This window comes from Apis mellifera, linkage group LG16 (assembly GCF_003254395.2).
Source record: "Apis mellifera strain DH4 linkage group LG16, Amel_HAv3.1, whole genome shotgun sequence".
In the NCBI taxonomy this organism is placed as follows: Eukaryota; Metazoa; Arthropoda; class Insecta; order Hymenoptera; family Apidae; genus Apis; species Apis mellifera.
The window spans coordinates 1,548,064-1,561,200 of record NC_037653.1 but is presented as its reverse complement, the minus strand read 5'-3'; the positions used below and the strand labels follow the sequence as shown (position 1 = coordinate 1,561,200).

Below are 13,137 nucleotides of genomic sequence, written 5' to 3'. Positions count from 1 at the left end.
ATCATAAAAAGAATGTGACATTTTATTAAAAAATATAAAATGACCTAAAAAATTCGTAAAAAATTTGTTTCTTCTCGTTATCAAATTCTATATGAAATTAAATACAAAAAAAAAACATTCAGATTGTTTTTGTATTTAAAAAAAATACCATAGAAATTTAACTAAAAAATGATATTCTTTGTCATAGATTTATAAAAAATCAATTTTTAATATAATCTAATATCTCATTTTACAAAAATTATTATTAAAAAAAAATTATTATTATTTTATCTCATGTGAAGAAAAGATTACAATTTAAATATTATTATTAGAAAAAATTTATAATTCTAAAAAAAATGTTTTGAATATTAAATAATAAACAATATTATATTATTCAATTTTATCTCGAAAAAAATTTGTAGGCAAAAAAGGAATTATCAAAAATGAAATTAACAAAGAACGATCGTGCTGATAGGACCGAATACAACGAGCTATTCTTTACATAAGAAGTTCTACTTACAACACTATGATCTTATTCAGTTTTTCAGATTTTTCTCTAGTAAGATTCTCAAAAATAAATTATATCATTCGTATATCATATTCAATTAATTCATTCACAGTCAAAATACTATCATTCGAAATAAAATCATAAACAAATCCGAACATTATTATCGACAATTTTTCTGATGCCTTTCAATAGAAAATATTACACATTTTTATTTAAAATAAGATAGTAAATAATGTGAAATAATAAATTTTAAATTTTTATTTTATTATTTTTATATTAGTAAAGATAGATGTAAAAAACATACATCAGTAAAAAATTACATAATCACACTATGAATCGTGTAAATAATTACTACATAAAAATAGGTTAGGTATACTTGTATTTCTTGTAACATATAAATAAATCATTCTCTTTTAATATTTTAAATAATATCAGATATGTGGTTATTTAACTGACAAACTGAAATTTATATAACTTGACAAAACAATATTTTAATAACAAATTTATAGATAATAGAATTATTATATAATAAAATTCATTTTTTTTATGAAAAAATGTTTTATGAGAAATGGAAAAAAATAAATATAAATTATCAATAACTAAAGAAATATTATATAAGATAAAAAATTGGTATAAAAAACATAAAAAAATATTAAAGAAAGAATAAACTTGCTAAAAGAATGAAACTTGCATTTTCAGTAAAAATATATTATAAAAATATGAATATTTTTTGTTTATTTTATCGAATTGATTAAATAATCAGCATCATTTGAATTAATTTGAATCGAGTGAAAAATGAATGATAAAAATGAGAAAAAATATAGTAAATATAATAATAAATATATTAGTTGAAATTAATATAAAAATAAATGTAAATATAATTACGTTTAATATTGTTTCAATCATAAAAATCTCAATAACTATAACTAAAGTTATATTACAATAATAAATATAATATAATTATATGATACAAATACGTAATGCGAATCGTAAATATTTCTGCTTTGAATTAACATTCTAGAAATTAATGAAAATAATTTGTGATTATATTATATTCAGATTATATTATATTTAGCATACAGATTAATAGTAATTTGGTAATAAATTACCAAATTATATAGTAAATTTATAATTTATTTAAAATGTAATCGTAATTAATGCCAGAATTGTTCTGGCTTTAAACAGTTCATTAGAAAGATATTCATATCATGATAAATCTACCATTGTAGCAATTGAAAGCGTATAATTGACTCATCACAGCTATTGACAAATATATGTCAATGTATGTATGTACGAGACAATGCAAGATATATATATATTTCTAATGCAATTAATAATGTTAATATAATAAGTTATTATATAGATGATAGAAAAAGAAAATAGAAACATAAAATAAATATTATTTAATTATTATTTAATATTAATAATTATTTTACCAAATAACGTGAAATAACGTAGAAAAAAATCATTTATCTGTTCAAATAAATTAATATATTATTTTAAGTAATGATTAATTCAATAATTATTAAAATAATAATATATTACCTTAATGATTATTTTTCAAATATTTCATTTCCATAATTTCCAAGTTTATTAGAAAATAAATATATAAAATCAAAATATATATTAATATATTAATATTATTATTATAATAAAAAATTGTTTTAATAAAAGATATAGGTTTTTTCTATTTATAATGAAAATTCATAAAAAATTCAAATAAAAATGACAACAAATATGCAATATTAAAGGCACAATAAAAGAATAAACAATAAAAACAATTAATTTGAATTGCAAAAAAAGAATCTAAAAATTGTGCTCTCATTATTTTCAATGACTCCTCTTTTTTAGAATTAATTAGATTAATTGTTTAAACTGATTAATTGTTTATTATCTAAAAATAATCTTGAAAGTACAAAAATATACAAAAAAAAAGATTGAATTCCATTATATATTTAAAAAATAGAAAAATAACATTTTTAGAAATTAAGAATTTTATAAATATATTTAGAAGTATGTTTTCATCTTTTGCATTTATAACAACATCCTGTATTACATTTTATATTCATTTCGGTTTATATCTATTGCTTTAAAAGCAATTAAAATGTAAATATAGAATACGATTGGAATATTAATATAAGAGCATTAATCAATATAATTAGAATTAATTATATTGATAAAAAAATAATCAATCGAATTAATTACCATGTTGTTGCTTGTTTCAGGATTGGTCAAGCTTGGGGTCCACTGTGTGTTGGGCAAGAAGGTGGCAATCAAGATCATTAATCGAGAAAAATTGTCGGAATCCGTGCTGATGAAAGTGGAACGAGAGATAGCCATTATGAAATTGATCGACCATCCTCATGTACTCGGCCTCTCAGATGTATACGAGAACAAGAAATATTTGTGAGTATTTGAAACTAGAAAGAAAGAAAAGAGAGGGAAAAAGTGGAATTTTTCATGAATTTTTCTTTGAATGAAGTCGAGAGAAATTCTGGGGTCCGCTCGAGTTTTATCAAGCTCGAGATGTCGCTGAACTTTAATTCAACCGTTTCAAAAAAAAAAAGTATTTCGTAACTCGGCTGTAGGGAGAGAGAAAGTAGCGACATCTACACGCTAGGACAAAAGTATTTTACTCGTAGGACACCCATTACTTATAGAGAAGTGAATGGTACGGTTGGAAAAGTATGAATGTAACGTTGAAATTCCACTTGTTCATTTCAGATATCTTGTTCTGGAACACGTTTCGGGCGGAGAACTTTTCGACTATTTAGTGAAAAAGGGTAGACTAACGCCAAAGGAAGCGAGGAGATTTTTTCGACAAATTATCTCTGCATTAGATTTTTGTCATAGTCATAGTATATGGTGAGTAATTTCAGATTATTTTAATGTTATTTTAATAATATAATATACGAATATAAAATTAATGTAATACGTTACGTATTTATTTGTAATTCTAGGGATATAAAATTCTAACCTCATTTCATTTTTATCGATAATGCGCGTAGAAAATGAATTCGATTTTATATTTTTAAAATAAAATAATAAATAATAATTTTTAATAATGAATTATTTTAAATATTTTACTATTTTAACTTTATAAAATAATTTTACTTTATCTGTGTAAATAAATTTTTTATTTAAATAAATTAATTTTTATTCTGATTATTGTAAATTTTTTATTTAACTTCCAATCTAAGAATTTTTATAATGTAGTCATATTTTTAAAATTCTTATTTCAAATTTTTGCTTCATCAAAAAGATATATTGTGATAATTCTAAAACAATAAAATTATTTAGATAGTATTTATAAAATTATTTAAAATTATTCAAAAAATAAATAAAATAGAAAATTATTTCATTTAAAAATAAAATAATAATTTAAGAAAAAATCATGTATTTATTCAAATAAACTAACATATGATCATTTCAAACTAATCAAATAAATATATAATTTTAATTATTTTTCAAAATAATAAATAAAGCTTTTACTTTTTTTCATTAATGTTTAAATCTAGAAATAACATTTAAGCCAAGATATATAAATGTTATATAAATGTCAAAAAAATTGATATTATGATAATTCATTTTTTTATGTCAATTTCATATTTCATTATAAGTTAAAGAAACAATTATATAAATCACAATTATATAAATTTATTCATTTCTATCTTACAATAATATAATATTATTAAAAAAAAATCCGTTTTTTTTAATACTTATATGAATCTAATTTTACTAAGAGACAAAAAAGAATCTAAATAATTAAAGAAATTTATTATTTTGTATATCATAAATGATGTATTATTACTTATTTCACCGGATTCAATAAAATCTAATAATAGAAATAATTCCCGAGATATGAAATCAAATAAGGAATAACATAAGGAATAAACAAATAATTTACATTACGAAAAATGAAAACTGATTTATAAAGTTTCTAGAGTAGAATAAATTGGTTTTTAAAACGCATTTAAATGAAAATTTCAAATTAATTGATACAAAATAAGAAGGATATACAAGATGTTCCAAAATTAACAAAACTTAATTGGTGATTCTTGAACTTGTTTGTTCGAAACTCGCTAACAATACATACCCAACACTATCATTATAGTGCGGTAGTTCTGCTTTAATAATTTATTAAGAAAGTTGAAAAGTTGAAACGAAAAAATTGCTCGAAGTCACTTCGGGAATCATTAATTATTGAAACTCGTCGAATTTTTGGATTACTTCATAAAATATTTAGGAAAAGTAAATAAAAAGTTTAAAGAATGATTTTAAAAATTCAAATAAATATAAAAGTTTGTATGCAAAGATATCTGTTAAAGCTTATTTTTCAAATTACAAACAATTTAATTTTGTATTGAATAAAACAAGATAGAGATAAAATTATTTCATATATATTCACTGCTTATCTAGTAAAAAATTAAATTTTCGTAATTCTTAGCAAAAAAAACTTTTTAATTAAACGCAACATACGAAATTCATTAAAAATAATTATATTTTTTGAAATATAGAATGATATTAAATATCAAACGCATAAAAATGTTATATCAGTTTTATATGAAATAAATACAAAGAAAATAATTTGATAAATATTTTCTTGTCAAAATAAAAGTGAAAAAATTTAAATCTTGTTGGATATATTAACATAATTAAAAACTTCAATATCAACATGTATAATAAAAAGTATATGTTTAAATGAAAACATCACAAAATATTTTAAAAAATATTTATTTTTTTATTAATTAAATTTTATTTATTTAATATATTTATTTTTTTATTATTAAATTTAATTAAATTTATAATAATGAATGTTTATCTAAGACTTTTAGTCAGACATTTTTTGACTATTATTTTATTTTTTCATTGCATTTTTGTATTCATTATATATAAAAATTTAAATTATTTTTAATAAATATACAAATTAGTGTTTTTTTTTCCCAATTTTGACAATTTAATACATTTTTTTATCATTTTTTTTAAAAATTTATCAAATTAAAAATTTTTTTTAGTAAATATTACCTTTAAAATTCATCTTCTTTTGCTCCTTCCTTATATGAGAAAAGAAATATGATATATCATTTAAAAAATGCAAAGTGATTTTTAAATAATCTTGAAAAATTGAAGCTAAAAATATAATATATAATATATTCATCATCATAATGTATATAAATAATATAAAATATTTTTATACTTTTTTTTCATTTATTTGACAACTATCAAACAGCAAAAATTTATAGATACTTCATGATAACGACAATAAAATATAATTTAGTCAAAAAGGTTTTACTATATATATCTACAAATAGACATAAATATTACAAAATAAGTTTCAACAGATATCTATTAATACCAACTTATTTATTCAATTTAGTCTCTAAAATCATCTCTTAAATTCTCCACGTACTTCGTCATCTGAACAATTCTGTATACAATTCAACAATGATGCTAAATTCCTTCCAGTCAATTTCGCACCGCGTTTAACTCGATAACAGAGGCAAGAGAAAAACGAACAGCGTAGAAACGCAAAGGGGTTCCGAAAGGTCTAGTTGGGGTGACCTACCCCAACAATCGAATAAATTGAGAAACGGACCTAATTTCACTGGAGGGATACCCTGTAACATTGGCTTCGATCGATCATTTAAATTAGCTCACCCTAAGCTACGATAAGCTATGCAGACTTACTAACGTAGGTGGCTAATTCTCGATAATCGTTTCTCACTTCCAGTCACAGAGACTTGAAGCCTGAAAATTTGTTGTTGGACGAGAAGAATAACATTAAGATAGCGGATTTTGGAATGGCGTCGCTGCAACCTGCCGGGTCCATGCTAGAAACTAGCTGCGGTTCTCCTCATTATGCTTGCCCTGAAGTTATTCGAGTAAGTTCTATAAATTTCTTTTGGTTTAAATTTGGTCAAAATTTATTTCAAATTTAAAGATAAATATTAAAAATAAATATTTCAAATGTTGCTATCCATTATTTGTATATAATAAATAATATATTTCAATTGATAATTTGTTTTTTGCAAACTATAATATGATTATATATTTATTAGCAGTTAGCAGTAAAAGAGAAAAAAGTTTTCAATTAAATTTAAATCATCAGAAAATCATATAACTTATAAGTGCATTGAAGCATGATCTATCAACAGATATACTTTCAGAATTTCATAAGCTTGCAATTAGCAGTAAAAGAGAAAAAAGTGTTCAATTAAATTTAAATCATCAGAAAATCATATAACTTGTAAGTGCATTGAAGCATGATCTATCAACAAATATACTTTCAGAACTTCATAAGCTTGCTATGAAGCTACAGATCTATTCAAAAGCATCTCTAATATTTACTTTAGAGGATAGATCTTATTATATGAAAAGTTAATGTATCTTATTAACAGAGATATATCAAATAATAAAAATTTTTATATTTTTTATATTGATCAATCTGTCACTAGTAACAATGTCGTTTTGAGTAATAATAAACACTGAATAAGTATTGTTGTTGCTACAAATTATCACGTGTTTCTTTATTTTCTTTTAATTTTTATCCTTTTGAATGAAAAAAATAAACAATAAACAGCGACTTATTTGTTGCTAACAATAGAAATATAAAGAAAAATATTCAGCAACAAAGTGTTTTTCAATAAACAAAAATATTCCTTATTCCTTCATTGCTTCAATGAAGATACACATCTTTTCAATGATGCAATATGTGTGCCATAGGAATTTCTTATTTTATATCAATTGATGTGTACGGTTGCATCATGAATTTTTTTTAAAAATGTAGAAGATGACAAAAATTTTTCTACATGTCCAATTTTTCTTATAACTCAATATAAGTATTCAAATATTTTCACAATCAACTTTTATTGCATTTCCTACATATTTTGAATTATGAATTTTTATTCTTTCATCATTTACCTTCATTATGAATTTTCAAATAAATATTAATTAATATAATATTTGAAAAATGAGAAAGATTTTTGTTATATCCACTAATGTATGTTCCTGCAACTGTTCATTATGCTCCATCAATTGAGAATCGCTGTTCTAATCTTTCCCATTAGAAAATGTCATAGAGAAATTTTGAAGTTTTTTCCAATTTTAATCGCTTTGACGTTTAAACCGTATAAAACAAGCAAAACTTTAATAACAACTTTTAATAACTGAAGAACAATAACGGTTTTTAAACGTGAAGGGAGAAGAAGCCAGTTGGTCGGGGATTTAATTAAAAGGGGGAGAAAAATAAGGAATAATTGCGCGTATTTCCAGGGTGAGAAATACGATGGGAGGAAGGCGGACGTCTGGTCGTGTGGAGTGATACTTTACGCGCTTCTGGTAGGCGCGTTGCCCTTCGACGACGACAATTTAAGAAAATTATTAGAGAAAGTGAAACGAGGCGTGTTTTACATACCCCACTTTGTGCCGCCCGAGTGTCAAAATCTGCTCAAAGGGATGATCGAAGTTGATCCGGACAAGAGACTTACGGTAAGATATTCTTTTCAATAATTGTGAAATTTCGTCGAATGCTTTCTTGAGTAAAAATGTTAAATAATTAATAATAATAATAATATCACTGATATCATATCTGGTATCATCAGTTGTCATTGTATGTTTAATTTACTGCAGATAAAATGAATTCTTTTAATATGATATATAATATAATACATTCAATATTTATTAATCATAATTTTTAATACTGATGGAAGATTGTTTGTTCATTTAATGCAATTTTTTTCAAAAGTTTTATTAATTTTGTACACATTATATTGAATTTTAAATCTATATAAGAAAACACTCAAGTCTAGTGTTTATAAATAAATAATTAAAACTGGCCTGATCTAACTTGTTTCAAAGAATAACTTTTTCCTAATAAATTTGATAATGAACAATGAAAATTAAAATTTTTACAATACAACTCAAGATAATAAATTTCATCAATTTCAAAAAATCATTAAGGTCAGATGATATTTTTTTATGAATATCCAAAATGCATTATAACAAAACAATTAATCTTTCTAATTAACAAATGTAATAACACAACTCAAGATGATAAATTTAACAACATATTTAAAAAAATCATCAAGATTAGAAGATATTTTTTTATGAATATCCAAAATACATTATAATAAAACAATTAATCTTTCTAATTAACAAATGTAATAACAATTCAAGATGATAAATTTAACAACATATTTAAAAAAATCATCAAGATTAAAAGATATTTTTTTATGAATATCCAAAATGCATTATAATAAAACAATTAATCTTTCTAATGAACAAATGTAATAACACAACTCAAGATGATAAATTTAACAACATATTTAAAAAAATCATCAAGATTAGAGGATATCTTTTTATGAATATCCAAAATGCATTATAATAAAACAATTAATCTTTCTAATGAACAAATGATTGTCAAATTTTTTTCAATCTCATTCTAAACAGAAAAATATTTCATTCACTGTCATCATCTTTCCCCTATCAATTCCAGTCCATAACCATAATCAATAGAATAGAGAAGATAAATCATAATTTCAAATTTTCTCAGCTGGCGGAGATAAACAGGCACGTGTGGGTGACGGCGGCAGGCAAGGGAGAATTAGAGCTAGAGCTGTCGATGATGGACGTGGTGCAGACGCACGTTATTCCGTCCGTGGAGGCAATCGATCCGGACGTGTTGCAAGCAATCGCGAGCCTAGGTTGCTTCAAGGAACGGGACAAACTCATCCAAGAACTTCTCAGCCCGAAGTAAGATGATACAATGGCGTAAACTAACTAAGGAAGAGTTACCAAGTTATCTACCCAATTCTCGTTTCATTTCCATTTGATTCTCGTTCAACTTTATTTTCTCAGAAAAGAAATTTAAACATTTATCGAACGAGTACAGCAAATAAGAATTAAGAGTATGAATAAAAAGAAGATGCTCTTTCTTGAATGATAAATAATTAATAAATAATTTATATATAGAATCCTGTATATTGTTATTCTTGATTGAAATATTCTATCTAATATTTTTTTATTTTTCAAATTTTTTATATGTTGCAATATTTGTAAGATATATATCTAGGTTTTATATTTCATATAAAGTTAGAAAATTTATATGAATTTTATTAAGCATCTAGACAATGCTGAGTATGTTTCAAATAAAATAAAAAGTATTGGAAATTATTATTAAAATAATAGAGAATTTTATGATTATGGTAATAAATTTATGAATGGAAAATATTTATTTAAAATAAAATGAAAAAAGGAATAAAAATAAATTTTATAATAAATCATTATAATAATAAATTATTATTTATATTAATATAATATAATTTATTAATATAATTTATTAATTTATTAATTTATAATTTATTAATCAATAGAATTTATATTTAATACAATTAAAAATACAATTTTATACAAATATTTTTATTTTTTATTTGGAATATTATTACTCAAGATTGAATCCTAAATAAGAAATATTAACTACAGAAAACAGTATATCTTAAAAAAAAATCAGATTCTAACTAATTCAATTCAATTCTAACTAAAAGTTTTTTTTGATATAGTCACAACACGGAAAAGGTAATATACTTTCTACTATTGGAGAGAAAACGGAGAAGACCAGCTTGCGAGGATGAACTGGAAGTAATGAGAGGAGGTATGAGGGGTTCTGCAGGACAATTGGAAGCGGATCCACCGAGGAAACGAGTGGACACCTGTCGTGTGAACGGTAGCACGGCTTTGAATCTTGGCGAAATTAGTCATGGTTCACCTCTAACACCCAGAAGACAGTCGAGGTAAAATTGAAAAAATCAAGTTTTTTTATGTCAAACGTTAAAATATATATATAATATATTTGAAGATGAAACTATCAAGAGTTATTTTTCATTAATGAATATTGAAAATAAAAGTTATTAAAATTATTCTCAGAATAGTACCTATTGAAAAATAATTTAAAGAAGAAAATAAATCTCAAATATTTTATTCTTAAATCTATTGCTAATATTGTCTTGTTAATTTAAAATCTCGTTCAGATTAAAAATTGTCAAATAAATTAGTAAATATTTGTAGTGTTTTTTAATGAAAAATAATAGTAAATCTTGAAAATTTTATATGTATTCATACTCTAAGTACATGAATAAATGCAAAAATTAATCGGCCTATAAAAAAAAAAAAGAAAAGAAATAGAGTGATTTTTTAATAAATTTGAATAAAATAAATTCAATTAAAATAAATCTTAAATATTACTAATTTCAATCCAAAATCTAAATTTAGCAAATTTAGTAAATCTGATTAATAAAAATATTAAATAAATATTAAAAATAGAAAAAATTAAATAAATATTTAATCAATAACTTAATCAAACTATCAATAAATACTATCGATTAAAAAATGCAATAATTCATAAAATATCATAATTTTACATTCATAGATTTTTAAAATTATTATTTTCTAAATATTTGTTGAAAACTATCAAAATACATAAAAATAAAAAAAAAATATTATATGTTCTAAAACAAAGTTTAATCCCAAGCTTCGTTCAACTTTACAACTTGCGTGACTGATGATTGATTTCTCCATTTGAATGCATCGCATGTACAATCGCATGTATCACGTGTACTTTCTCTACCTTTTTCTCTGTTTCCCTATTTAATTCTCCATCACGTGAGAGTTTTTTATACAGATAATCCGCTTTTATTCGATTAAAATCGTATCATCATTGATCAATTGACAAGCAAATTGACTGCATAGAGACCAATAGAATATCAAATTCATGAAATGATGTATAATCTGGCTCAAATCATTACTTTAAAATATGTATGGTTCTCTCATTGTTTTTATTTAATAGCACAATTATCACAATTATATATTATAATTTATTTATATTTTTTAATTTCTAACTAAAACTTTAATTAATTTATGAAATTAATCATAAGTTATTAAATAATGAAATTAATCGTCGATCTGTAATTAATTATTATGATCATTAACAAAAAGAATAATTATGTGAAAATTTTTGAAATAAGTAATCAATAATAAAAATTTTTATTTCATTGCACTAATATTCAACATTCATCAAGCACTAATATTTGACGAATCACAAATATATCTTTCTATTTTATCAACTGTTTTGACTTTTGATAAGCAGTATCAAAAAAATTCGAAATCATTTGAAAACGGATTAACTCTCATATAAATATGTAAAATATTAATTCTACAAAAAAAATTTCAATAGTAATTGTTACTCAATTATCCAATTAATGAAGATTGAATTTTTAATTATTAATCTATAGTTAAATTTCCCAATTTTGATATTACATGCTATATGAAAAATTGATGAATGTATATGAATACATAACCTACAAAATGCCACAAACAGCCGGTATTATGATAAAAACTTGAAATGAAACTTGTTACTTTCCAGACATATTCTGCATTACCACTTTTCTTTTCTCCTAAAACTGTTGTGAAACAAACTTTGAACGAATTTCTTTTTTTCCAGTACCAGACATCACGCGCGTCGTTCGCCAAGCACCGGATGTCACACACACGCGTCACATTCCCACGCATCAACACCAGGCAGCTCGCCATTGCACGGCTCGAATGCTGTCGCAGGACTGCTCAGTCCTCACAGAACTCCTCCAACCTCGCATCTAGGCCAGACAGGAAGCCCTCACAGGTTGTCAACAGTGACAACCGCCGCGGGCAACGGAAACACTACTACGCCGCCAGTCGTCGCTCCTGTCGCTGCTCTACCCAACGTGGGAATAGAAATAAACAATGTCCAGCAGGGTGAGCTTATATATCTAATTTTTTTCTTTATTCTCTTTCTAATTAATTTTAAATTTCCGAATTCGAATTGTTTCATCGTTTTAAAGAAAATCTTTTATCCTCGTGTGCTATATGTGAGAATTAAACATAAAGTTTGTCTCTTGGAAAAGAATAATGGAAATGCAACAATGGTAAATTAGAATTGGATGTTATCAAATAATTATTCAAATAATTAATTAAATAGAATTTTTTATTTTATTTTTCATATGTTAATTTATTTTGAATATTTTGTTTAAATAATAATGTGTTTAGAAAATGATATATTAATAACGTTATTTTATTTGGTAACTAAATATTATTTACAAACATTATTATTTCAAATACGTTTTTTTATTTATAAATTTTATTTATAATAATTATTTGTTATTATTTAAATATATTTATATATTTATTGATTAATTTTTTTAGATAATTATAAATATTATGGAAGTACAGATTAATAATTATTTCATTAAATTTTATTGAAAAATCAGTAATCATGATTAATTGTTTTAATTTTCAAGCAAATTAATCATAAACTTAATAATTAATTAGATTGTGTTTTATCTAATTCTATCTTCAAATTACTCAAAAATCTTCAAATTCTAATCTTTCTTAAACTAATAAGAAGCTCAATAACCCTAGAAAGTTTTTTTTTTATTTGATTATTAATAATAAAATAAAAATTATTAATTAATATCAAAACTCAAATGAAAGTAAATCAGAAATTAATATTAACTCAAATATTTATCTTGAATAATTCAATTTTATGAACAATTATCCATTAATACAGAAACAAGAATTTAGATTTTAATGACATATAAACTTTCCTATTTAATTCTAGAAAA

The 13,137-nt window shown here is 23.0% G+C and overlaps 1 protein-coding gene and 1 long non-coding RNA gene across 6 annotated transcripts in view; one reads left to right on the top strand and one right to left on the bottom strand.

The window, feature by feature from the left end:
- The window catches only part of LOC113219295, a 66,137-nt gene that overhangs the window by 35,169 nt on the left and 17,831 nt on the right, over positions 1-13,137 (bottom strand). The window lies entirely within an intron of this gene.
- The window catches only part of LOC413633 (serine/threonine-protein kinase BRSK2), a 49,524-nt gene that overhangs the window by 24,548 nt on the left and 11,839 nt on the right, over positions 1-13,137 (top strand). For all 5 annotated transcript variants that reach the window (XM_006557751.3, XM_006557752.3, XM_003249107.4 and 2 more), the window contains exons 2-8: positions 2,713-2,893; positions 3,212-3,352; positions 6,219-6,369; positions 7,760-7,975; positions 9,039-9,238; positions 10,045-10,275; positions 11,982-12,271. In XM_006557751.3, coding sequence (XP_006557814.2) covers positions 2,713-2,893; positions 3,212-3,352; positions 6,219-6,369; positions 7,760-7,975; positions 9,039-9,238; positions 10,045-10,275; positions 11,982-12,271 — 1,410 coding nt within the window. The remainder of the gene's footprint in view (positions 1-2,712; positions 2,894-3,211; positions 3,353-6,218; positions 6,370-7,759; positions 7,976-9,038; positions 9,239-10,044; positions 10,276-11,981; positions 12,272-13,137) is intronic.